Below are 26868 nucleotides of genomic sequence, written 5' to 3' on the forward strand. Positions count from 1 at the left end.
GAGAGTCCAGCCATGCTTCAGGAGCTAGGCTTTGACCCACTCACTCCAGATCTTTCAGTTGAGTTCAGTACCTACAACAAACGACCTGCTCAATCTTCACAGGCAGATATTTAGAAAGGATATCAGAAGTCCTCCGTATCAGGCATCTAGAGAAAACAGGGTAAAAAGGCAAGAGGCTGGTAAAATTGCCATGCTAACTACGGGAATAAAAGCTACCACCCAAAGGACCAAGACTAGCCCTCTTTTACAGTATCAAATGTCAGAGACTGGTCAGGCACAGTAGCTAACACCTGTAATCCCAGCACTTTGGGAAGCCGAGGCGGAGGATCACCTGAGGTCAGGAGTTCGAGACCAGCCTGGCCAAAATGGAGAAACCCTTTCTCTACTAAAAATACGAAAATTAGCCAAATGTGGTGGCAGGCGCCTGTAAACCCAGCTACTCAGGAGGCTGAGGCAGGAGAATTGCTTGAACCCAGGGGGTGGAGGTTGCAGTGAGTCGAGATCACCCCATCGCACTCCAGCCTGGGCAATAAGAGCAAGACTCTGTCTCAAAAAAAAAAAAAATGTAGAGACTCATCAGACCTATGTCAAACACATCTGTATCAGGGTCTCAGTTATGGGAACAAAGACCTTCCAAACATTCTAGCTTAGACAGGCAGCACTTTCTCTTCCCCTTCAATACGCTGCCTAGTCTTCAAGAGAAGACTGAGGCTTCCCATTGAGACAGGAGCTCTAACAGGAAAAGCAAGCTGTAAATTACTAAGTCCTTAGGGGAGTTTCCGCTTGCATTTGTCCAAATGCCCACCGCTACATGGCTAAATGGAATTAAGCATAGACCTCCTGGGAAGACCAGGAAGGATAGGGATCAGGCACCTAAGAAGCAGATCTTAAGAAAACACCAATTCTTCTTCCTGCCATCTAATTTTTTTTTTTTTTTTTTTTGAGACGGAGTCTTGCTGTGTCACCTAGGCTGGAGTGCAGTGGCGCGTCTCAGCTCACTCCAACCTCCGCCTCCCAGGTTCAAGCGATTCTCCTGCCTCTCCCTCCAGAGTAGCTGGGACTACAGGTGCACCCCACCACACCCAGCTAATTTTTGTTTTTCCCCATGTTGGCCAGGCTGGTCTCGAACTCCTTACCTCAAGTGATCCACCTGCCTCAGCTTCCCAAAGTGGTGGGATTATAGGCATGAGCCACCACACCCAGCCTGCCATCTAAAATTGGTAGGGAGAGGTAGCCAGGTAGCCAGGCAGTTGTTGGGAAGGGCAGGAGGACTCTTTAGAATGTAACCTATTAAGTGCATACCACCTCTGGACAAAGGAGTCCAGAATGTGCCTACCCCCTGGGTTATGTAAGTCCCATGAAAAAGTAAGTCCTCTTAGCCTGGGAGCTACAAGCCCCTTTCAGATCTTCTCCTACCTGTCACAGAATGACTATGGGGCCTGGGAAGAAAAGCCTAATGCTTCGGGTCTGAGACAAACTGACAGGAAGCTTTGGAAATACTAGTAATGCTTCAAGGTATACTTTGCTCAAGAAGTCCAGCAGCATCAGAGAAGAGCTTCCTCAGCAGGCTGATAAACAGACCAAAACCAGACCACAGAGCCCAGGCTAGAAAGAAAGCAGGAACTTCGCCTCCAAGACTCCTTTGTTTATTCAGTGGCCGTAGTTAGGACACAGATCCCACTCCCTTCCTAGAATCTCAGCCTTTGAGGGCTCTAGACAGGCAAAGCCCCCAAAGGACTGGCCATGGATGGTTTGGGAGGCAATTCTAATGACTTTGCTTGAGGTCATTACCTATTCACAATACTGGTGAGCTCCCTCAGCCGCTCTTCTCCTAGCTTCCTGTCTGCCTCACTAGCAGCAGCATCTCGACCCTTCAAAATTGGCAATTCAAAATGCTTCTTGAATTCATGGGCAGTCCCTAAAAACAAGAGAGAAGGAAAACAGAAGAATGTGGAAAAGGAATGATTTTCCCACAGCTAGTGATGGCAGACTACCTTCTCACAACAGCCTTCCTACCAAGAACAAGGCTAAACAAAATATAGGCCAATTTCTGTTTAACAGATCAGAGAGGTATCAAAGCAGTGAAGACTTGAAAGGCCAAATAGTGAGATGATAGGTGAAAATCCAAATATATAATTACTTAGAGTAAATGTAAATGGACTGAATAGTCCACTAAAAAGACAAACATGGCCAGAGTGGATTTTTTTTTTTTTTTCCTAAATTGGAGTCTTGCTCTGTCACCCAGGCTGGAGCGCAGTGGCACAATCTCGGCTCACTGCAACCTCTGTCTCCTGGGTTCAGGCAATTCTCCTGCCTCAGCCTCCCGAGTAGTTGGGATTACAGGCACCCACCTCCGTGCCTGGCTAATTTTTGTATTTCTAGTAGAGACGGGGTTTCACCATGTTGGTCAGGCTGGTCTTGAACTCCTGATCTCGTGATCCGCCCGCCTCAGCCTCCCAAAGTGCTGGGATTACAGGCGTGAGCCACTGTGCCCAGCCAATTTTTTTTTTTTTTTTTTTTTTTTTGAGACAGGTTCTCTCCCTGTCACCCAGGCTGGAATGCAATGGGGCAATCATGGCTCACCACAGCCTCAGCCTCCCAAGAAGCTGGGACTATAGGCACATGCCACCACACTCAGCTAACTTTTGTATTTTTTTGTAGAGATGGAATTTTGCCATGTTGCCCAGGCTGGTCTTGAACTCCTGGGCTCCAGGTACCCTCCCGCCTTGGCCTCCCAAAGTGCTGGGATTACAGTTGTGAGCCGTCACACCTGGCCACATTGAGAAAAATTAAAGATGACCTAAATAAGTTGAGAGACAGAGCATATTAATATATTGGAAGGTTCCTTATTATAAAAATGAAAGATGTTTCAGAATTTATCTATGTTTCAATACAGCCCAATTAAAATCCAGTTAGAGTTATTTTGGTGGGTATGGCAGGCAGTAGGGGCATAAATTGACAAGTTGATTCTGAAATTTACATGGGAATGCAAAGGGCCAAGAATATCTAGGACAACATTAAGGAGTAAGAATATAGTTGGAGGGGCCGGGCGCGGTGGCTCAAGCCTGTAATCCCAGCACTTTGGGAGGCCGAGACGGGCGGATCACGAGGTCAGGAGATCGAGACCATCCTGGCTAACACGGTGAAACCCCGTCTCTATTAAGAAATACAAAAAACTAGCCGGGCGAGGTGGCGGGCGCCTGTAGTCCCAGCTACTCGGGAGGCTGAGGCCGGAGAATGGCGTAAACCCGGGAGGCGGAGCTTGCAGTGAGCTGAGATCCGGCCACTGCACTCCAGCCTGGGTGACAGAGCAAGACTCCGTCTAAAAAAAAAAAAAAAAAAAAAAAAAAAAAGAATATAGTTGGAGGCTGAGCAGATTGCTTGAGCTCAAGAGTTCAAGACCAGCCTGGACAACATGGCAAAACCCCACCTCTACCCAAAATACAAAAATTAGCCAGGCATGATGGTGTGTGCCTGTTGTCCCAGCTACTCAGGAGGCTGAGGCGAGAGGATCACTAGAGCCCGGAAGTTAAGGCTGCAGTGAGCCATGATCTCACCACTGCATTCCAGCCTGGGTGACAAAGCAAGACCCCGTGTCAAAATTTAATAAAAAAGAAGACTATAGATAGAATATTCACACTAATGAATATCAAGACTTATTAGGCCACAGTAAATAAAGCAGAGGAGTACTGGCACAAGGAGACAAACAGACCAGAGGAACAGAATAGAGTCTATAAATGGAGCAACACATATATGAACATTTGATTTATGAAGAAGGTAGCCCTGCAAAGCAATGGGGGAAAGAATGGTCTTTTCAATATATGATGCAGGGTGAACCAGATATCCAAACAGAAAAAGTTGGAAGCCAGGCATAGGGGCTCATGCCTGTAATTCCAGCAGTTTGAGAGGCTGACGCAAGAGAATCATTTGAACCCAGGAATTCAAGACCAGCCTGAGCAACATAGTGAGACCCCATCTCTATAAAAAATTTAAAAGTTAGCCAGTGGTGGTGGCATGTGCCTGTAGTCCCAGCTACTCAGGAAGCTGAGGTGGGAGGATTGCTTGAGCCCAGGAAGTTGAGGGTGCAGTGAGCTATGATTGCAACACTGTACTCCAGCCTGAGCAACAGAGACTCTGTCTCAACAAACAAAACCAAACCAGTAGAATAAATTCTAGTGTATTCATAACATGGAATAGTATGCAATTATGAAAATGAATGAAGTACTGCTACACATAATGTGGATAAACTTTATAAACATAATGTTGAACAAAAGAAACCAGATATAAAGGAATACATACTATATGATTTCATTTATATAAATTCAAAAATAGGCAAAACCAACCTATAGTGTCAAGAAGGAGTTTACTGCTGGGGTGAAAGGAGAGGACAGTGATTAGAAAAGGGGCTGCCAAGTGAGTGTTAGTAATTAATCTAATGGTGGTTACACAAATGTGTTCACTTGGTCATAATCTTGCCACTCAGCAGGTTCTCTGCTTACTCTTGAGCACTGGCAAGTTGGGATGGTACTAACACACCCTTTCACAAATATATATGTGGTTGCCAGGGATTAGGGGAGGGAGGAATGAGGAGTTTTTATTATTATTATTATTATTTTAGAGACAGGGCCTTGCTCTGTTGCCCAGGCTAGAGTGCAATGGCATGATCACAGCCCCCTAAGTAGCTAGGACCAGCAGCACACACCACCACACCCAGCTAATTTTCTTTTTTGTAGAGACGAGATCTCACTATGTTGCCCAGGCTGGTCGTGAACTGGCCTCAAGTGATCTTCCCACCCCAGCCTCTCAAAGCACTGGGAGGGAAGGGGAGATGGGTAGATTTTCAGTTTAGCAAATAGAAAAAAAAAAATCTGAAGATGGATGATGGTGATGGTTGCACAACGTGAATGTACTTAATACCACTGAATTGTTACACTTAAAAATGGTTAAAATGATTTTTAAAAAACACACATCTGCCCAACACAGAGCTTGCTCTGAGGCCAAAGCTCTTGTAAGGGAGCTAGGATGTGAGAAGCAAAAATAATAATTCCACCCTCAGCTCGTCATAACACCACACCCTGTATAGCCCCTGCCACCTCTGCAATGGAAAAATGGCCAACATGGGCTTTGCTGAATTGCTCAGCAGATCCAAGGCCTCCCAATGGCTTTGCTACTCCCTGACAAGAGAAGCCTTCCTACAAGAGTGCCTAGTGACCCACATATAACTAGCATTCTCTTCTTTCTCTCCTCAGCTGGAGTTATACTCCCAAAGACTAGGCAGGGCTCCTCTCTGATGTGGCAAACAAGGCTAGATTCTTACCTAGGATGCCGGAATTAACAAAATGTACCAAGCTGAAATACTCAAGCAGATCATTCTGGATGGGAGTTCCGGAGATGAGCACCCGCCGGCTGGTATTCAAGCTGTCCAGGGCTTGGTAAGTCTGATTCTCAGAGTTCTTGAGCCTGTGTCCCTACAAAAGAATCCTTATTCAGAGTGCAACGTGGCATTCTCTATACAGTAGCAAAGTCTCGTATAGACAGGAAAAGAGCACTCAAAAACATTCCGGGCCAGGTGCAGAGGCTCACGCCTGTAATCCCAGCACTTTGGGAGGCCGAGGCAGGCAGATCACTTGAGCCCAGGAATTCCAGACCAGCCTGGCCAACATGGTGAAACCCCATCTCTACAAAACATACAAAAATGAGCTGGACATAGCAGCTTACACCCATAGCCCCAGCTACTTGGGAGGCTGAGGTGGGAGGATCGCTTGAGTCCGGGAGGTCAAAACTTCAGTGAGCCATGAGTGCACTACAACCTGGGTGACATAGTGAGGAACTGTCTCAACAAAAAACAAAAACATTACAGGTTCTAGGGCTTTGGGAAATAGGCAGGGGGCAGCATAAGACAGGGTTTACCCACTTGACTATGGAGAATGTTAGGCTCAAAAGACAGACCTCTCGTTTCCAGACCAGTGTTATACCCATAAAGCAGAGATTCCCTCTGTTCCTTTCCATCCCTTTCCCTGCCCCACCTCCAGAGCCTTGGCAGCCTACCTATACTCTTCAGAGATCATGTGGCCATATGACAAACCCATGCTTTCAGGGAGTCCTCCCTCTATATCAGTCTACCCAACTCAGAACCTTCTGAGCCAGACGCCTTCTGTATTAGACTCCGGGCCTTGTCTGGGCCATCAGTGTTAAAGGGACTTGGCCCAGGCTCCATGTCCCACCAGAATCCACACAGCTAGTAGAGCCACAGAGCTTCCCTCTGCTTCCCTTTACATCTCTTCCCCAATCCCTATTCTCCCTGTCCTGTCCTCCCATTCTCTCCACTCCTCTACTACTTCTTTTAAGCCTTTTTCAAGAAAATCATAAAGGACCACCTTCCCTCTTTCTCCAAGAGCTACATGGGCAAGATCAGGCCGGTACCTTTTCTATATCCAGCCCCACACTGGGTAATGCGCACAAAACTCAACCACTCAACCAAGAATCAGCAATCAGTGTTGCTCCCTTGAGTCAGGCTTTGACAACGTAATTAAACACAGACCCTTCACTGACTCTCCCATCTATAGCATCAAGTCCAAGCTCTTTAAGCTCACTAGCTTAGCATTCAAAGCCCTTCTCAATGAGACCCCAGTGAACTTCTGTGACACTCTCCAAGCTTGTCACAGTCCAGGAAGCCTGACCTCCTCATCACTCCTAATGCTGGATTTCCTTATGTCTCTTTGCCCATGCCACCTCTCTGCCTAGAGCTCTTTTCCACAGGCAAGTTCCTCAGATGTCACCTCCTATGCAAAGCCTTCCTCAGTGACTCCAGGCTGCTTGTCTCTCTCACCTCTGTGCTCCTGTGGCACTATGTACATAATGGCTGCTACTATTTAGTGAACCCGTTTAATGTGGTAGGCATGGTACTAACTAAACAATTTACCTGTATTCTGTTCTGTAATCCACACGAATGGAAATTGTATTATCCATTTTAGAGATGAAGAAACTAAGATTTAGAGAGGTAAACAGTTATCCAAAATCATGCCAGTAGAAAGTAGCAGAGCTGGGATTTGAACTCAGGACCTGTATGACTCAGAGTCTGGACACTGTACCACTCTGCCCTCATCCATAATATATGTACTAGAGTGCTAATCACTCTCCTGTACTTTATCTTCTCAACTAGGCAGAGACCAGGATTTCTTAAGGCAGAGACTATGTCAGATTCACCTGTATAATTTCAGTGTATAGGACAAAGCTCAATGAATGTTAGTTGAAGGAAAGAATGAAATAATGACCAATGTTGCTATTAAAGATTAAATAAACCAGCGGGGCATGGTGGCTCATGCCTGTAATCCTAGCACTTTGGGAAGCGGAGGCAGGTGGATCACCTGAGGTCAGGAGTTCAAGTTCAGCCTGGCCAACATGGTGAAACCCTCTCTCTACTAAAAATACAAAAATTAGCTGGGTGTGGTGGCATGTGCCTGCCTCCCCAGTTTAAGCAATTCTTGCGCCTCAGCTTCCTGAGTAGCTTATATTACAGGCATGTGCCACTATGCCGGGCTAACTTTTGTATTTTTAGTAGAAACAGGGTTTCACCATGTTGGCCAGGCTAGTCTTGAAATCCTGACCTCAAGTGATCCGCCCACCTCAGCCTTCTAAAGTCCTGGGATTACAGGTGTGAGCCAGTGTTTAGCCTAGAAATTTAATTAAAAAATATATATATATTAGAGGCTCCAAGTACTAGCCCTAAAAAAACGTTTAGACTTCTGAACTGAAGAGGGAAATGAGACTTGAAAGTCAGAGGAAATCACCCAACAGGTCCAGGGGAAATGAGCACCACCCATTAGATCTTCTAAACTGAAGCTCCCTGAGGGACAGCACTGTGAGATCTCCAGGGCCTGACACACAAAAGGCACTTAATAAACGACCCAGCAAATGAAATGGGCTACCACACTATCCTGTCTCTGCAAAAGAGAAAGCCAACCCCAGTTCCCTATTGGATCAGTCACTAAGGATCCACATGGGTCTCGATGAGGAGCACAGGGACAACCCTTCCATACCCAAGGCAAGCTTCTTTCTGCACCAAGCATCCGAGGCAGAGGGCGATAGGAAAAAGAGCCATGACTTGGAATCTCACACCTGCATTCACATTCCAGCTTACTATGTACTCGCTGGGTGAACCTGGGCAAGTCACCACGCACTTCCCTGAGTTTGTCTCCTAATCTTTAAGACTGAGATGATGATGAGGTCAATCCCGCTGCTATTTATACACTTGTACAAAGTGCTCCCAAATATCCTTTCTCTTGATCTGGATCATATCCCTTTCAAGTAGCCCCTGTGTCACCCACTCTACAGATGAAGAAACAATCTCAGAGCAGTCTCATCTGTGGAAAGTCACGCTTGTAAGTGGCAAAGCCAGAGCTGATTCCATGTCTTTTGATTGAGGATCAAAGATTTTGTACATAGAAGTTATTATGAAAAACTGTGTTCCAGAGAAATGCGTTAGCTGGGAGGAAGACGCTGTGGGAGCTGAGAACATGAAAGCCTGAAATGGCACCTTCCCTATCCAGGGTCTGAACAGGACAAACCCTCTCCCTTCCTGGAGTAAGATGACTATCTTTTCAGGACTTTCGGTTTCTCAGATCCCTGACAGTTGACAAAATAAAAGGTAAACAAGTAGAAAGGTAAACAGCCAAGGGGCTGCAGTGTGATAAGAGGCAGCGTCATCCCTTGTGCCCTGCACAGAGTCAGCTCATAAAACAGGACAGAGTGGGGAAGAAAAAAACACTAAGGAGAAGAAAAAGGCTGGGCACAGTGGCTCAAACCTGTAATCCCAGCACTTTGGAAAGCCGAGGTCACAGATTACTTGGGGCCAGGAGTTCGAGACCAGCCTGGCCAACATGGTGAAACCCCATCTCTACTAAAAATACAAAAATTAGCCAGAGTGGTGGTGCACGCCTGTAATATCAGCTACTCAGGTGGCTGAGGCAGGATAATCACTTAAACCTGGGAGGTGGAGGTTGTGGTGAGCCAAGATCACATCACTGCACTCCATCTGGGCAACAGAACAAAGATCCTTGTCTCAAAAAAAAAAAAAAAAGGTAGAAAAAAATTTAGATGCTCCCTAATCCTCAAAGGCTCAACAGCTACAGCCTGCCTTCCCCTCCCACAATGCTTCGGACCCGGCTCCTGGCATAGTCTCCCTCCACAGTGATGAAGCAGATGCCAGTGAACCACAGGGCAGTAACATGCGTACCTCACCTCAACCTGGTAACTTCCCTACTCCTACCAGGAAGTTAGGAGTCTGAAGACCAGCCAGACAATGACTGACCAGAAAATAGCTCACAACTAGAAAGCATGGTACCCAAAAGCAAGCTTTTTCCCTCTGTCCCCTCTCTGAAGTTCCTCAGACAACTGGCCTTATCTACAGTACCCAGAGCTGAGCCTAGCCTGCCAAATGGTTGACAGATAGGGCCAAGTCTTTCAGCCACCTCTCCACTAGAACCTCAGGGGTATACAAAGGAGCTCAACTCTCCCCAGAAGTTGCACACAATGGCTATAGACTCAGGGTCGCCAAGTCCACTGGGAAGTCCTGAAAAATTCTCTATAGTCGGAAGCTCCCAGCCACCCTCACTACTTCCTAAGTACTAGCCTCTCTACTGCCATTCACATATACTGGAAAAGGCCAGGAAGTAACTACGGCCATATTCCCTTAATCCCAGAGAGAAGGAACAAGGAGTCAACACAAACTACTACTACAAGGTGTATGGACTTTCTTATCTCTGCTTTTGTTCTTGCAAGTACCCCCCACCTGGAATAACCACCAGAGCTTACATTTGCCAAGGTCTTATGACATACCAGGCACTGCGATAAGAGCTTTTTCTTAATAATATCATTTAATCCTCACAATAATCCTGAGGCAGATATTATCACCCCATTTTACTGATGTAGAAACAGAGGTTCAACTAGTAAAGTAACTTGTTGAAGGTCACACTGCTGGTAAGTGGCAGAGTCAGGATATGAATAAAAGTCTCTAATTCTAGAACCTGTTCCCTGTGGAAGGAAAATGGCATCTCAGGACCCCAAACTATGCCAAAGGGAAAAGTTAAGCTTGGGAACTAGTCATGCAAAAAACTGTCTTTCCTTTTGTTCCTAAACAGATAGCAGTAGACAGAAGGCCATGCCTCTCCCCAGGTGGCCTCCCTCACCCTGACAATGTAAATAAACAGCTCATCTTTACAGGTAGAAGACAAAGACAAGACTAGAAATCCTCCCTCCCAGACAAATGTGTATTTGACTTTTTCCTCTACTCTTTATTTACTTAACTGTATGTAAAATGCAGATTTATTGAGCTGAATGCATAACTGATGGTTTCTCTTTCCCTCCAGCCTGCTCTTGCCCCTTTATGTGTGTTTGTGTGTGGTTTTTTTTTTTTTTTTTTGAGAAAGGGTCATGTGTGTCTGTGTATATGTGTGTTTTTGTTTCTTTTTAATTTTTTTTGAGACGGAGTCTTGCTCTGTCACCCAGGCTAGAGTGCAGTGGCATGATCTAGGCTCACTGCAACCTCCGCCTCCTGGGTTCAAGAGATTCTTCTGCCTCAGCCTCCCGAGTAGGTGGGATTACAGGTGCCTGCCACTATGCCCAGCTAATTTTTGTATTTTTAGTAGAGACGGGGTTTCACCATCTTGGCCAGGCTGGTCTCAAACTCCTGACCTCATGATCCACCCACCTCGGCCTCCCAAAGTGCTGATAACAGGCATGAGCCACCGCGCCTGGCCATATGTGTGTTTTGAGACAGGGTTTCACACCCCATCATCCAAGCTGGAGTGCAGTGGCGCAATCTCTGCTCACTTCCCGGGCTCAGCTGATTCTCCCACCTCGGCCTCTCGAGCAGCTGGGACTACAGGTGCACCACCACACTTGACTAATATTTTTATTTTTAGGTAGAGGTGGGGTTTCACTATGTTGCCCAGGCTGGTCCCAAACTTCTGGGCTCAAGTGATCCACTCACCTCAGCCTCCCAAAGTGCTGGGATTACAGGCATGAATCATCGTGCCCAGCCCCCCTTTAAATATTGAAGTCCTCAAAAACCGCTTTGGAAAAAGCACAGGCTACAGATCCTACTGTAGCTTGTGTCTCTTTTTCCCCAGAGCATCCTCAACCTTGACAAAATAAATCTCTAAGTTAAGACTTTTCTCAGACACTTTCTGGTTTATATCCTCTAAACACTGCCACCCACCCTTCAAGGTCCTTCTTTAGTCCAGGGATACTATCTGGAGACAACAAAGCCAATCAGTCCCCAGCATCTCACTCTCCTTGGAGTTCTAAGCATTGTTTAAGCCCTCTTTTGGCAGACAGTATCTTGTATTTTGGTATCACAGGCTCTCCCTATCACTTGTCTCCACGGCAGCATCCTGTCTTCAGCATTCCCCAGTGACTAGCACAGCCCTTGGAAGGCAATACTCAGTGAAGAGATTTTGACAGATTTTCTCCTACCACCCAGACTGCTGAGTCAAGTACCTCGTCACATATGACCAGACCAACACTTCCTTTCTGGAGGACTCCAACATGAAGGCGGAAGGTCTCATACGAAATTATGAGGATGGGAGAAGGCACTCTGGCTCCACGCTGGTTCATGAATCCTTCTACAACAGAAAAGGTGTCAAGGGAACAATTCAGAATCTTTAAAAAAAAAAAAAACAACTCAACAGTTTTTTAATTTAGCCTGGAAACTGACTCCACTTCAACTATTTTCAATGGAAATTCTCTTTTCTGCTACCCCTGCATTGCCCTTCCCCCTGGCCATAAGTGAGCATACACATAAGAAAGCAGCAGGCTACGCAGGAGAGTGCAGCCATCTTTGTTAAGGCTCCATACCCAGTTTTTGGTCTATTTCGTCCTTAGATCCTCCATCGATGGCCAGAGGTTGGATCCTCCCTCCAAGCCATTTCCCAACCTCATTATACCAGTTCTTCACCAGGCTGGAAGGCGACACCACCATTGCCTTGTCAATTTCTGGCTTGCACTCTGGACTCTGACGCAAAAGTGTCCACATCAATGTGATGCACTGCAGCGTCTTTCCCAGGCCCATCTCATCAGCCATGATGCAGCCATGGCTGCCAGGGATGCGCCGACTGGTGACACACTCCCACAGGAATTTCACTCCCTAGAGAATAACAGCCTTCAGTCCACTTTGGCACCTACGCTGCTGCTGTCACAGGGATGGTAGTCTCCCAGGCTCAGCCCCTAGCCCACACCTCATTCCCCTCACCCTCATTTACCTCTCTCTGATGAGGCCGCAAAACCTTACTGAGAATAGGGTCAACAACCACATGGACAGGGAGTTTCTCCCTGAGAAAACACAGCAAAGAAAACAGTGTGCTCAGACATGGGCAAGGGAGCACCCTCAGGAAGCTGTGTCCTGCTGATCCAGAGGCAACAGAGGCAGCTGCCTAAGAGAAGACCTTCTTGGCTGATAAGTCATAAAACCATAGCAAATTCCTATTTTAGGAGTTAGAAAGTTAGCTCAGAGAGGAATGGGTTCCCTATGTCATCACCTCAATCACTCCTCCTCCTAAGTGAGCATCCTGGGAAGGCAGGAGGGGATGAGGAATGCCTACTCACTGGACATGACCACAGGCTCTTCCCCAGGCAGTCTCCTTCCCCAATCATCTACTCTCTGAAAACACATGCCAGTCCTAAAGAGAAATCACACCAAAATACCCTCTACCCTCCCAAGTATGCATGCATGTACAGAGGACCAGAACTGCTTACAAAATACCAGTGCACATACTTGTCAAGCTTCAGCTGGTCGTGGGCACTCAGCGGGGGAGGCTCATACAGAACCAAGGCATCTTTTTCCAGGGGGTCATGGAGGGCCCGGCGGACCCCAGCCCTTTTCAGGCCCAATGCCCGAGAGCCCAGAGGACCTACAAACCAATAATCATTCCATCACCTGAACCTATGTTTAGGAGCTCCAGCAAGCCCAACTCAAATACTTGTCCTTCACATAACATTTCTTGAGCTCCCATATGACCCTCTCTCTCTGAGAATGCCTCCAAACTCAGTTTGGGCATCTCTAAACGACCATTATCCCATTCTGCTTTTTTTAGAGATGGAGTCTCACTCTATTGCCCAGGCTAGAGTGCAATGGCACAATCTTGGCTCACTGCCATCTCTGCCTCCTGGGTTCAAGCAATTCTCCTGCCTTAGCCTCCCAAGAAGCTGGGATTATAGGCTCCCGTCACCACATCTGGCTAATTTTTGTATTTTTTTCGTAGAGACAGGGTTTCACCATGTTGTCCAGGCTGGTCTTGAACTCCTGACCTCAGGTGATCTGCCCGCCTTGGGCTCCCAAAGTGCTGGTATTGCAGGCGTGAGCCACCACACCCAGCCCCCAGAATTATTCTGCTTTGAATCAGAGCTTTTCCTGTTTTATTTCTCCCATTCCATTACAAACTTCTGAGGTGCCAGGTCTGGTTCATTTCAACTCAACACAATCCTGGGAAGGCCTGAAATTCTAAATGGGGCTTTCATAGAGCTTTCTGAGAGCTCCTGAGAGCTGGCCACAGCCAAGCATAGTGTCTCAAGCCTGTAGTCCCAACACTTTTTGAGAGGTCGAGGTGGGAGGATCGCTTGAGCCCAGGAGTTCGAGATCAGCCTGGTCAACATAGTGAAATCCTATATCTATTAAATTTTTAAAAAAGAAAAAAAAAGAGAGAGAGAGAGAGAGAAAGCTGGCCTCCCTACTCCTCCAAGCCCCGGTTTTAGCATCATGCTGTACCCTATATGAGACAGGGAAAAAACCTTAACAGAATTTAGGCCTCCCACACAGTCAGCGTCATAAAAGAGATGCTACTGAATGCACTTGGATTGAATGAAGCCCAGGTCCATCAGCCATCTTGGCCCACCAGGAACTTTCTGAGCACTGGGACACCTCTACCAAGAAGATGAGGGGCAGTTAGTCTTGGCAGCCGTTACTGAGGCTAACACAGTTTTCATGCAGGCCTCAGGAGGGTCACCCCAAACACAGCCACTGCTGGACTGGCACCTTCAATTCCCAGCTAAGCTTGTATTTACAAAAGCAGGTTTTTAATTTATTCAGGCATACATACATATGACTGATTTCAAAAATAGAAAAACCTCCATTTTACCTTGATAATTTGGAATGGGGACTTTGAAAGGCTTTGACAAAATGCTTCGAATAAATGCTTCCTAAAAAGAAAGGAGAAACAGGGATTCAGGACTGATTGGAGATGTTACGAGACAATATCATGATATGCTTCACATTAGGTTTGGTACAACAGCGTCCATCCTCGAGGCTTTATGTAAGGTTCTACAAGTATCCAGGGATAGCAGAAGGAAGGGCCCAGCCTCAGTCAACCATGAAGCTTAGAACCCATGAAACCTTTCACTCATTAAAGATGCCAGTGAACATACCTAGCTCTTCCCTAGGGTATAGCACCTTGGAAAGCAACTACCACAGACTTAGCCAACCCGAGTAATAACAGAGAATTCCAATGTCTGGGTTTAACCACTGTCATATAGGGCTACACCTTCCCAAGCATACCTCACATACCTCACAATTCTTTTTTTTTTTTTTTGGCCACATCAGTTCTGCCTAATATATCTAATACTCACATCAGCCTCCTTGGGAACTAAACAGCTCATCAAAGAGTAGTGATAGTAGGGGAAATGGGAGCCATAGTATTAATAAAATAATATTAACAACACCAGGCCGAGCATGGTGGCTCACACCTGTAATCCTAACACTTTGGGAGGCCAAGGCAGGAGGATCACTTAGGTCTGGGAGTTCGAGACCAGCCTGGGCAATATAGCAAGACCCCTATCTCTATTTTTAAAATATATATTTAAAAATATAAATAAAAATAATGATGGCTACCAATGTATGCTAGACACAGAGCTAAGCCTCTTGCATTCATGTTACCATTTAATCCCAATAGCTGTATGAGGTCCATATATTACTGGTGTTCCCATTTTACAGATGAGCAAACTGAAGCTCAGGGTGATTAAGTCACTTTCTCAAATCACAAAGCCATTATAAACGCAGGACTTTCCTGGTTCTAGGGTCCTTACTTGTACTCAGTAGGCAATGTGGCCTCTCACCCAGTCTGAGTACAGCCATACAGATCAGCCCAGACCCAGCAGCTTCCTGCCATGTAAAGCACAAGAGAAGGAACATGAGAAAGGGACATGAGAGAGAAGCTAAGCCCAACACTAAGAAAAAGCAAGTGGGACAAGGGTGACAGCAGGTAGACATGTGGGTCCTAGAGAGGTAGCACTGGTGACTCCTCCACCTAAGGGCAAGAAGCCTCTCTACAAGCACTTCTGCCTTGAACCAGCATTATTCCGTGGGCTATGGGGCTGGGGCAGGAGTAGAGAAGGCAGAAAAATTAACACTGAACTACTTCTGACAGCTCCCATGGAAGTTCTGGTCCACACACACCTGAGCCCTTTGCGGAACTGTGATAGCCTATGAACCTCAACAAAACCAGAGCTGGAACCCAAGAGATCAAAGAGAAATAAAGAGCAGAGACTCTGAAGGTAGTTTTAATGGGAATATATTAGTGGAAAAAGCAGTAATGAAAATATGTCCCTTCTAGCAAAAAACATAGTCTAGTAGGAAAAAAAAGCAAGCCTGCCCTGATATTTTTACCTTTGTTTTCTGACTCATTTCTTCACACATCATAAATGTCTAGAAACTCAAATGTACTTTATTTGTTTTTTGGGTTTTTTTTTTTTTTTTTTGGAGACAGAGTCTCACTCTGTCGCCCAGCTAGAGTGCAATGGTGCAATCTCAGCTCACTGCAACCTCTGCCTCCCGGGTTCAAGCAATTCTCCTGCCTCAGCCTCCCAAGTAGCTGGGACTACAGGCGCACGCCACCACACCTCACTAATTTTGGTATTTTTAGTATAGACAAGGTTTCACCATGTTGGCCAGGCTAGTCTTGAACTCCTGACCTCAAGTGATCCGTCCACCTTGGCCCCCCAAAGTACTGGGATTATAGGAATGAGCCATCGCAACTGGCCTCAAATGTACTTTCAATTAAAAAAAAGTAATGAATTTTTTTCTGTGATATTAGAAGACAGAAAACGAGTATGTAGAAATGAACTTCCTTATCACACTAAATAACATGACAATATCACACTATGACAATATCACACTAAGTAACATAACATGAGGGCAAAGTTGGCAAAAAACTCAAATGCTTTTGTTTATTTGCAAACTTCTTTGCATGTGAATAAAATCCTTTATTGACACTTTTTTTTTTTTTTTTTAAAAACAGACAGGGTCTCACTTTGTCGCCCAGGCTGGAGTACAGTAGTGGTGATCATACCTCACTGCAGTCTCTAAGTCCTGGCTCAAGGGATCTTCTCACCTCGGCCTCCCAGAGTGCTGGGATTATAGGCATGAGCCATCATGCCCAGCCTTTACTATTTTTGATTAGCATGACTGTAACTATGAACAGCAATGATAATCATTATGAAAGATGCTAACAAAAAGGACCCTTGGCCAGTGCAGTGGCTCATGCTTATAACCCCAGTGCTTTGGGAGGCTAAGGTGGGAGGACCGCTTAAGTCCAGGATTTTGAGACCAGTGTAAGGCAACGTAGTGAGACCCCGCCCGACACACCCCCTAAACAAAATTTAAAAATTACCCAGGCACTGTGGCACACGGTCCCAGCTACTCGGAAGGCCAAGGCGGGAAGATCACTTGAGCCTAGGAGTTCAAGGCTGCAGTGAGCTATGATTACACCATTGCACTCCAGCCTGGGTGACAGCAAGACCTGCCTCAAAGGAAAAAAAAAAAAAGCTACTCTTTTTTTTTTTTTTTTTTGAGACAGAGTCTCGCTCTGTCGCCCAGGCTGGAGTGCAGCGGCCGGATCCCAGCTCACTGCAAGCTCCGCCTCCCAGGTTTACGCCATTCTCCTGCCGCAGCCCTCCCAAGTAGCTGGGACTACAGGCGCCCGCCACCTCACCCGGCTAGTTTTTTGTATGTTTTTTAGTAGAGACGGGGTTTCACCGTGTTAGCCAGGATGGTCTCAATCTCCTGACCTTGTGATCCGCCCGTCTTGGCCTCCCAAAGTGATGGGATTACAGACTTGAGCCACCGCGCCCGGCCAAAAAAGCTACTCTTAAGTCAAATGAGAGGAAAAGGAGATGGACCCTAATTTTCTTTTTAATATGGCATCAATTCTAAAACAGAAATATTTTCAAAATTATCAGTATAGAAGGCTAGATTTGAGGCTCTGAGTATCCAAGAATGTATGCTCCAAATTTAAAAAGACTTTCAATAGAACACAGGAACCATAGGTTCTGCAGGGAGAACTACAGGCTTGCATAACTGGCAAGGAAGAATGTGGAGACCCCTGGCCAAAAACATCTGAGGGCTCAGTCTGCAAAATGGAATGGCTGGCCAGGCACAGTGCACGCCTGTAATCCCAGCACTTTGGGAGGTCAAGGCAGGCAGGCAGGTCACTTGAGGTCAGGAGTTCGAGACCTGCCTTGCCAACATGGTGAAACCCCCTCTCTACTAAAAATACAAAACACTGAGCTGGGCATGGTGGCGGGCACCTATAATCCCAGCTACTTGGGGGGTTGAGGCACAAGAATAACTTGAACCTGGGAGGCGGAGGTTGCAGTGAGCCAAGATCGCGCCACTGTACTCCAGCCTGGGCCATAGAGCAAGACTCTGTCTCAAAAAAATTTTTAAAAAAATAAATAATTAAAAAAAAAAAGAATGGCCAACCTTCAGGGATCTGGTCTGGTGACTCACCAGTCTTTATAGGAGGGGGCAGGGAGGTAGCATGCTCTCATTCTCTGTTCATTTGGTTACTGATAATTCATATCAATCTTTCCTTCTGATAGATGACAGCATCCCTCCTCCCCACCAAGGCTAAAGCTTCCCATTTCTGCAGAGAATCACTCTGTTATGACTGATCACTCTTGTATCTCAGCCTCTCCCTCTACTAGCTCTTACCAGTATTTAAAATGGACTTAATTATCTCCTATCTTAAAAATAAATATTCATTTGATTCCTTATCTCCTCCCCTCCACAGGCAAACTTCTACTAAGTTTATATAGCTCCCCTTCTTTCCTCCCACTCTTCCTGTCTTCTGCCCCTTCCACTCTGGCCAAGATCACGAATGGCCTACATGACCCTAATTCCAATGGACATGTATCTTACTTGACGAAGCTGGCCACTCTTTCTCAAATATTTTCTGCCTTTGACTTCCATGACACTACTCTCCACCTTTCCGGGATCTCATCTTTAGTCCCCTAACGAGCTCTTTTTCCTCTGCCTTTTAACCCTCACCCCACTCCCAGAGCTCAGTGCTCCCAACCAGCTGCAGTGACACACATCTGTAATCCTAGCACTCTGGGAGGCCAAGACAGGAGGATTGCTAGAACCCAGGAGTTTGAAACCTGCCTGGGCAACATAGTGCGACCTGATCTCTACATATCATTTAAAAATTAGCCAGGTGTGGTGGCGCACATCTGTGGTCCTAGCTACTCCAGAGGCTGAGGTGGCAGCAATACTCGAGCCTGAGATTGAGGCTGCAGTGACCCGTGATCGCACCACTGCATTCCAGCCTGGGCGACACAGCGAGACCCTGTCTCAGAAAAAAAAAACAAAGTCAGTGCTCCCCAGGGCTCAGGGTTTAGCCCTCAGATCTTCTGACTACACATTCACCAATCCTTTTAACAGGTATAAAATATATCTATGCTAATGAGTCCCAGATATATTTCTAGTTATACTTTACTCCACATCCACATTTGCAAACGACTGCAGACCTAGATCTCCTGTAGAGACTTCAAAATCATCATGTCTAAGGCTAATGTCCTCATCTCCAAGGCCACACTATGACTCTTGTGAGCCCCAGGCACTTTTGCCTTTGGGGCCCCTTCCTCCATTAAAAAAAAAAAAAAAGGCCAGATGCAGCGGCTCACGCCTGTAATACCAGCATTTTGGGAGGCCAAGGCAGGCAGATCACTCAAGGTCAAGAGTTCAAGACCAGCCTGGCCAACATGGTAAAACCGTGTCTCTACTAAAAATACAAAAATTTGCCAGGCGTGGTGGTGGGTGCCTGTAATCCCAGCTACTCAGGAGGCTGAGGCAGGAGAATAGGCTGAACCTGGGAGGCGGAGGTTGCAGTGCACCAAGATCACGCCACCACACTCCATTCTGAGCGACAGAGCAAGACTCCCTATGAAAAAAAAGAAAAAACAAAAACAAAAAAGACTGCGTTGGTATAAAGATAAATATAATAGTATAATCAGGCTAGATTACTATGTATTATTTTTCTTCTGATTTTTTTTTTTTTTTTTTTTGAGATGGAGTCTGGCTCTGTCGCCCAGGCTGGAGTGCAGTGGCCGGATCTCAGCTCACTGCAAGCTCTGCCTCCCGGGTTTACGCCATTCTCCTGCCTCAGCCTCCCGAGTAGCTGGGACTACAGGCGCCCGCCACCTCACCCGGCTAGTTTTTTTGTATTTTTTAGTAGAGACGGGGTTTCACCGTGTTCGCCAGGATGGTCTCGATCTCCTGACCTCGTGATCCGCCCGTCTCGGCCTCCCAAAGTGCTGGGATTACAGGCTTGAGCCACCGCGTCCGGCCTTTCTTCTGATTTTAAAAGGAATTAAAGACCACCATTGCTCTCTAAGTGCAGTGTTAGCTCACCAAGCTCCAGCTGAAGGAGAATGGAGGTAAGTAAGGTGGTGAGCCAAGATAGCACCACTGCACTCCAGTCTGGGTGAGAGCACAAGACCCTGTCTCAAAAAAAAAAGGAATACCTAAGTATATCACTGTGAGTAGAAAAATAGGGGACAGAAATCAGGTATTGCAGTTTTTCCACCATTTTTATTTTTTGTGTGAATTCTTTTTTTTTTTTTTTTTTTTTAGATGGAGTCTCATTCTGTCGCCAGGCTAGAGTGCAGTGGCGCGATCTCAGCTCACTACAAGCTCCACCTCCCGGGTTCATACCATTCCTCAGCCTCCCAAGTAGCTGGGACTACAGGCGCCCACCACCACGCCCAGCTAATTTTTTGTATTTTTTAGTAGAGATGGAGTTTTACTGTGTTAGCCAGGATGGTCTCAATCTCTGATCTCCTGACCTCGTGATCCGCCCACCTCAGCCTTCCAAAGTGCTAGGATTACAGGCGTGAGCCACCTTGCCTGGCCTTTTGTGTGAATTCTTAATATAAATGTAGCGATGTAAAGCATTAATACAAGTCAAAATGTTTCAGTGAACAAGTTTCAGCACTTCAATTCTATAACAATTATAAACAAACCTGTTCATATCTTCTGGACAATGGATTTTTTAAAATACAATTTCTTATTGACAGCAACTAAACAGTGTTAGTAGCATTCTTATCACACAGCAGATTCTACCCATTAACTATACTTTTCTGAATTTTCCTATATGCAAGTATTTTTTTTCCTTTTGAGACAGGGTCTCTGTCACTCAGGGTGGAGTGCAGTGACAGTATCATGTGTCACTGCACCCTTGACCTCCTCAGCTCAAATGATCCTCCCACCTCAGTCTCCAGAGTAGCTGGGACTATAGTCACATGCAACCACATACAGCCAATTTATTTATTGTTTTTTAGAGATAGGGTCTCACTACGTTGCTCAAGTTGGTCTCAAACTCCTGGGCTCAAGTGATCCTCCTGCCTCGGCCTCCCAAAGTGCTGGGATTACAGGTATGCGCCACCATGCCCAGCCTGCAAGTACATTTTTAATGTTGTCTATCTTCTGTTCTGTTCCTGTAACTTTGCTATTAAAAGACAATAGCTTTTGTATAATACATTCAACTTCATGGGCCCCCTGATTACAGTGCCCGCCATCTCCCTCCCACCAAATGCCATTCCTCTTCTGCGTTCCCTATCTCAGCAAATGACACCACCATCCATCTACCTTGCCCAAGCCTAAAATCCCAACTTCATCCTCAATTTTCCCTCTCCCCACATGTAATCAATCCCAAGTTTTTCCACTTGTCATTTTTAAGTATCTCTCAAAATCCAACTACTTCTTCCCATTCCCCATTCCCCTAAAACCCACGTCCAGGGCATAATTCTCTCTTGCTTGGCCACCTGCAATAGCTTTCTCACTGTTTCCCTACCTCCAGTCTCTCCGCATCCAAAAGATATTCTACACTGCTGTTACCTCCCACCCCCACTTAAAACACTTCTAAAGCTCTTCAATGACCTTAGTCCAGACTCTCCTAGCATGGCTTCTGAAAAGCCTTCCACTCTTAGCCTCTGCATAGCTCTCCAACTCTCATCTCTCACCACCATCCCCCAACTCCCCACACTCTCTTTTCAGTACCTGCCTCTATTGTTGCCAGGCTTTCCAATAAGCTGTTCCTTCTATTAGAATATTTTCCACTCCTGGCCGGGCACGGTGGCTCACGCCTGTAATCCCAGCACTTTGGGAGGCCGAGACGGGCAGATCACGAGGTCAGGAGATCGAGACCATCCTGGCTAACACGGTGAAACCCTGTCTCTACTGAAAATACAAAACAAATTAGCCTGGCGTGGTGGCAGGCGCCTGTAGTCCCAGCTACTTAGGAGGCCGAGGCAGGAGAATGGCGTGAACCAAGGAGGCGGAGCTTGCAGTGAGCCCAGATCGCCCCACTGCACTCCAGCCTGGGCGACTGAGCGAGACTCCATCTCAAAAAATAAATAAATAAATAAATAAGAATGTTTTCCACTCTCTTCACCTGTCTAACCCCTCATATCTTTCAAGACTTAACAGCACATCTTTCAGAGGCAGGTCTTCCCCAATGTCCAGACCCGTAGGTCTCCTGTTATGCACTCCCACAACTGCACTTATGCCATGTAGTTACACAGGACAACTTCGAATAAATCCTGAATGAAACAGTCCCAGAAGATTACACACCATTTTAATACCATTTTCTTTCTTTTGAGATGGGGTCTCGCTCTGTCACCCAGGCTGGAGTGCAATGGTGCCGATCTCGGCTGACTGCAACCTCTGCCTCCTAGGCTTAAGCGATCCTCCCATGTCAGCCTCCCAGGTAGCTGGGACAACAGGCACACGCCACCATGCCCAGCTAATTTTTTTTTTGTATTTTTGATAGAGATGGGGTTTCATCATGTTGCCTGGGTTGGTCTCAAACTCCTGAGCTCAAGCCATCTGCCTACCTCGGCCTCCTAGAATGCTGGGATTATAGGTGTGAACCAACACGCCTACCCAACACCATTTTTTAAAGTTCATAAAACCAATTAAAAAATGTATTAGTGATTATTTTTTTTGAGATGGAGTCTCACTCTGTTGCTGAGGCTGTATTAGTGATTTTTGTATGTATGCTAAAACTGTCATAAAAGCAAAAGATAATGGATACAATTCAAGATAGTGATTACCTCTGGAGAAGGGAAAAGGGATTATGGGTTTGACAATGTTCTAGTCCTGGCTGATGGGTTCACAGGTGTTTGTGTTTTATAACTTATGCGATATATCTATATTTATCAAGTATTACACAAAACTGTTGTTTTTTTTGTTTTTGGGATGGATTTTCACTCTCGTTGCCCAGGCTAGAGCGCAATGGCACGATCTTGGCTCACTGCAACCTCCGCCTCCCGGGTTCAAGTGATTCTCCTGCCTCAGCCTCCCAAGTAGCTGGGATTACAGGCATGTACCACCATGCCTGGCTAATTTTCTCTGTATTTTTAGTAGAGACAGGATTTCAACATGTTTGCCAGGCTGGTCTTGAACTCCTGACCTCAGGTGATCCATCTGCTTTGGCCTCCTAAAGGGCTGGGATTACAGGCATGAGCCACTGCGCCTGGCCCAAAACTGTTTTTATTTAGTTAGGTTTTTTTTTTTTTTTTTGAGACCAAGTCTCACTCTTGTCCAGGCTGGAGTGCAGTGGCACGATCTTGACTCACTGCAACCTCTGCCTCCCGGGTTTCAAGTGATTCTCATGCCTCAGCCTCCTGAGTAGCTGGGACTACAGGCATATGACACCGTGCCCAGTTAATTTTTGTATTTTTAGTAGAGAAGGGGCTTAACCATGTTGGCCAGGCTGGTCTCAAACTCCTAACCTCAGGTGATCCACCCACCTCAGCCTCCTGAAGTGCTGGGATTACAGGCGTGAGCCACCCCGCCTGGCCACAAAACTGTGTTTAAATGTTTGCTGAATGCACAAATGACTAATCTCCATTATGTATTCCTAGTTTTCCTTCAAAACATTACTCATAAAGCTTAGTGGAAAAGCTTTGGAGCTAGGCAGATCTGCTCCACCCACTCTGAGCAAATTACTTAACCCTTCTGAGACTCAGTTTTCTCATCTTAAAACGTGAGAATTACATGAGGCAATGCACAGAACCTGCCATGGTGGTGATTAAGTTTGACTTTACTACAGGAAATATATGACTCTGGTACTCCTTAAAGTCATATACAGAGTCAGAGTCTGAGCTGACATGAGGATCCTAGTTCCTTTACCCTCCTTTCCTCAGGAATCTGAACCATCTGATATCTGGTGCCCATGTAGCTACTATAAACCAGGCACAAGTTAGGCACACCTCTCTAAGCAGGCCCCAGCAGCTGTGGGCAGGTCCAAAGCCCCCACAGATGTGTGTCTTCTGGCCACTCTAGAAAGTACTGAGGGAGTCTACAGGGACAGGAGTCTACAGGGACAGGAGTCTACCTAGGCTGAGTGACTGGGCGCAGACATATACATGCAGGTTGCAGTTCTGGCTTACATGCTGACTGCTGTCCAGACAAGGTGGTTGATTGGTTAGCTGACTCAAAGGTTTCCGAAAAGGAGACAGGAAACACTCCTGGATCTGGGTCTCACTGCTGGATTTCCGTTTCCTAGGAGTCTAGGAGAGAGAATTGGGAAAGGTGAAGTCTAGAAGACCACAGAAATCACCATAATGGCAACTAACACTTGATGTGCTTATTAAGTGCCAGGCACTGTGCTAAATTCTTCATGCGTGTTACAATGTATCATCTTCATAGCTACTCTATTATATAGATTTATTATCCTTATTTAAGAGGTGATAAAACTGGAGCTTAATGCGGTTAAATAACCTGCCTAAACTGAGCAGGGGCAATGGAAAAGGTAAATAAAACGGGCCTATGAAAAGCAAGTCTACCAACAGCATGGAGTCCTGGTGGCCCCAAAGCTTCACTCCAAAAGCTCCATGGAATGATTGAGCAACCAAACACTTCGCTGAGTTTCCAAGGGGCAAGAGTACAGCTGCCTTCAAATCCCAGGCCACTGAGGCCACTCCCCACTCAGGCCACCCATGGCCGTGAGGACACTGGCACTAAAAGCATCTTCAGGCCGGGCGCAGTGGCTCAAGCCTGTAATCCCAGCACTTTGGGAGGCCGAGACGGGCGGATCACAAGGTCAGGAGATCGAGACCATCCTCGCTAACACGGTGAAACCCCGTCTCTACTAAAAAATGCAAAAAAACTAGCCGGGCGGGTTGGCGGGCGCCTGTAGTCCCAGCTACTCGGGAGGCTGAGGTGGGAGAATGGCGTAAACCTGGGAGGCGGAGCTTGCAGTGAGCTGAGATCCGGCCACTGCACCCCAGCCTGGGCGACAGAGCAAGACTCCGTCTCAAAAAAAAAAAAAAAAAAAAAAAAAGCATCTTCAGCAGCAACCAGCAACTGACAGCAGACCCAGCTGCAGAGAATGCTGCCCCAAGTTCAAGTCTGAGACTCATGTACGTGGCAAGGGGCAGCCAATGTGCCTCCTTCACAGGTAGAGGAGCCCCTTGCACACCACGGTACAACTATTGAGCAAACCCCACCAAGCCATTAGGCAAGAACCCACTTGTGCCAGTTTGCCAGGATATTTGAAGCTTCAGTGAGCCTATCAGACACACCTGAAACAAACACCAGCACCCCCACCCCACACCTTATTCGCACACTGCTCCTGCCAAAAAGTGCCTTCTAGTCCTTGCATAGCTGATCCCTTCCTTCAAAGTTCCAGTGGCCAAGCCCCTACTTCTTGAACTGCTCTTATTCTCTGAAGTCCATGCTGCACTGTCCTATTTATTTTGGTTTACATAGGTCCTGCCCATAGCCAGCCCCAGCAAGCCTCCAAAACAGGAAGCAGCGCACAGGGCCCAACCTAAAATAGAATATACTGTACTTCAGTATGAGCAAGGACTGGAAGGACCCAACCTGTCAGATCTAGGCCCAAGTGAGCCCAGGACTCTAAGGGAGGCCCAGAACACTCTACTGTTCTGTGACACTGGGCAGGGGACAAAGAGCAAAAGAGCAGGCTGCTAATTGCTGTTGTGTAGCCCTTTTTTCCAAACAGAGTCAAAAGGTCCAATCCAACCGGCTCTTTTGCTTTAGAATACCTTTTCCCACCAGGAAAACTGAGGTTATATTAGCTTCTAGTGACTCCTCTGAGGACAAAGATTTTATTAATCTTGTTCAATGCCTGGCACATAGTAAGTACTCATTAAAAGTTTACTGAACATACAAAAGAGGCATCTGGAGTTGGCTGTGTAACCCTAGAAACCAAGTCCTGGCTTCTTTTCTGCCCAAACAGAAAACCCCCCTTCCCTGTCCCCTTGAGTGCTCACCACTAGGCCAGGTTGCCAGTCTTCATCTTTAGAGGACCCGCCTCCAGGCTTTCTCTTGGCCAGCTGGCTGGGAGCCAAGCTCCTCCTCTGTAAGGGGAGAACGGAAACAGTGCCTGCAAGGATCCTGCAGCCTAGGCCTGTCAGACCCTGACCCAGGGCTACTCCCAGTCACCCCTAGGCCCACACTTACCATCCTGGGCCTAGGAGTTTAAAACGTCAAGTACCCATGAGCCAAAGGTCAAAAGCAGGCAGCGGCTAAGCGTGTAGGAGGACCAGGGTCTAATCAGCAGAGGGGGCTGCTACATTATTGAGAGGACCGGCTAATTAAAGAGGGGGCATGGATGGCGGGACTCCGTCCAGGAACTGGGGTTTGGACCCAAACTGTGAGAGTGTCCGTCCTCAGTAAGCCGAGACGAGAGATTAGGCCAAAGTGGAAGAGACCAAGCAGAGATTAGTGTGGGACTGGGGGAGGAGGCAGGTGGAGTCCCAGACTGGGCAGAGTGGAGTGGGGATGATGGTCCCAGACTGGGCGGAGTGGAGTGGGGATGATGGTCCCAGTCCGGGTGAAGGGAGGAGGTAGTTGCGCGGCGGGGTGGGGTGGGGGTGGGGGGGTTGGGGGGGTAATCACTGGCCAGGAAAGAGAAGCTGTGGTGAAAGTCCGAGGCCTGGGTGGGGAGGGCAAGTCCGGAGAAAGGAGATTTCCCAGGGCTGGAGGTGGAAACCAGGATAAGACTCAGGGAGGTCGAGCAGGAAGCCACGCGGGGTCTGTAAAAGACCCAGGTTAGGAGGGGAATACCAGGAGGGGCTGAAAAGAGCGACAGAGATGGACGCAGACCCCAGCACCTCCCTCTCAACCTTCCTCTTCCCAAAGCGCGCGTTAACAGCCGCCAAGACTCACCGACCCGCCAAGACCGGGTCAATCGAACCTCCCGCCGCGCTGCTGTCGTATCACCCATTGGCTGTGTTCGATGAGTTCGGCCCTCGCGACCCAAGGAAGAGGCGGGAATAGTGCTGCGCCCAATGAGGAGTCTGGGCTGTGGAGCTGGAGAAGCTAAATTGACCTACTAGGAGGCGTGACTTAGGTGGAAGGGCGGGGCCAACAGAGGTGGGCGGTTGGGCGAGAAGAGAGGGGCGGGGACGGGGCGGGGAGAGGGCGGGGCAGGAGGGGGAATGTGGGGGGCGAAGGGCGGGGCCATCAGAGGTGAGCGGTTGGGCGAGAAGAGCGGGGCGGGGCGAGAAGAGCTGGACTGGGCGGGGAGGGGCGGGGCCAACAGCGGGGGGAGGTTGGGCTAGAGGAGCGGG

At 47.2% G+C, this 26868-nt stretch overlaps 1 protein-coding gene and 1 long non-coding RNA gene across 11 annotated transcripts in view; one reads left to right on the forward strand and one right to left on the reverse strand.

Annotated features, from left to right (window-relative positions):
• The window catches only part of RAD54L (RAD54 like), a 32258-nt gene extending 5716 nt beyond the window's left edge, over positions 1–26542 (reverse strand). For 2 of the 9 annotated variants that reach the window (XR_012420656.1, XM_065533537.2), the window contains exons 1-12: positions 25757–26448; positions 25567–25653; positions 23722–23841; positions 16659–16787; positions 14133–14193; positions 12773–12908; positions 12261–12330; positions 11857–12145; positions 11500–11624; positions 5318–5468; positions 1792–1918; positions 72–146 (exon numbers count right to left, since the gene is read on the reverse strand). Coding sequence is in view for 8 of the 9 variants with exons in the window: in XM_065533537.2 (XP_065389609.1) it covers positions 72–146; positions 1792–1918; positions 5318–5468; positions 11500–11624; positions 11857–12145; positions 12261–12330; positions 12773–12908; positions 14133–14193; positions 16659–16787; positions 23722–23841; positions 25567–25653; positions 25757–25759 (1373 nt within the window). In the remaining variant the exon portion in view is untranslated. The other 7 variants (XM_045371683.3, XM_005543483.5, XM_074007861.1 and 4 more) reach the window with 7 other exon arrangements.
• LOC135968190 (uncharacterized) lies at positions 5250–11851 on the forward strand. 2 transcript variants are annotated; one of them, XR_010582772.2, is made up of 2 exons: positions 5250–5432; positions 11390–11851. It is a non-coding gene; the product is annotated as an uncharacterized lncRNA (long non-coding RNA). The 2 variants fall into 2 exon arrangements; XR_012420707.1 differs by having other exon boundaries at positions 11483–11696.
• Positions 26543–26868: the final 326 nt, after the last annotated feature.

This window comes from Macaca fascicularis, chromosome 1, assembly GCF_037993035.2.
Source record: "Macaca fascicularis isolate 582-1 chromosome 1, T2T-MFA8v1.1".
Taxonomy (NCBI): Eukaryota; Metazoa; Chordata; class Mammalia; order Primates; family Cercopithecidae; genus Macaca; species Macaca fascicularis.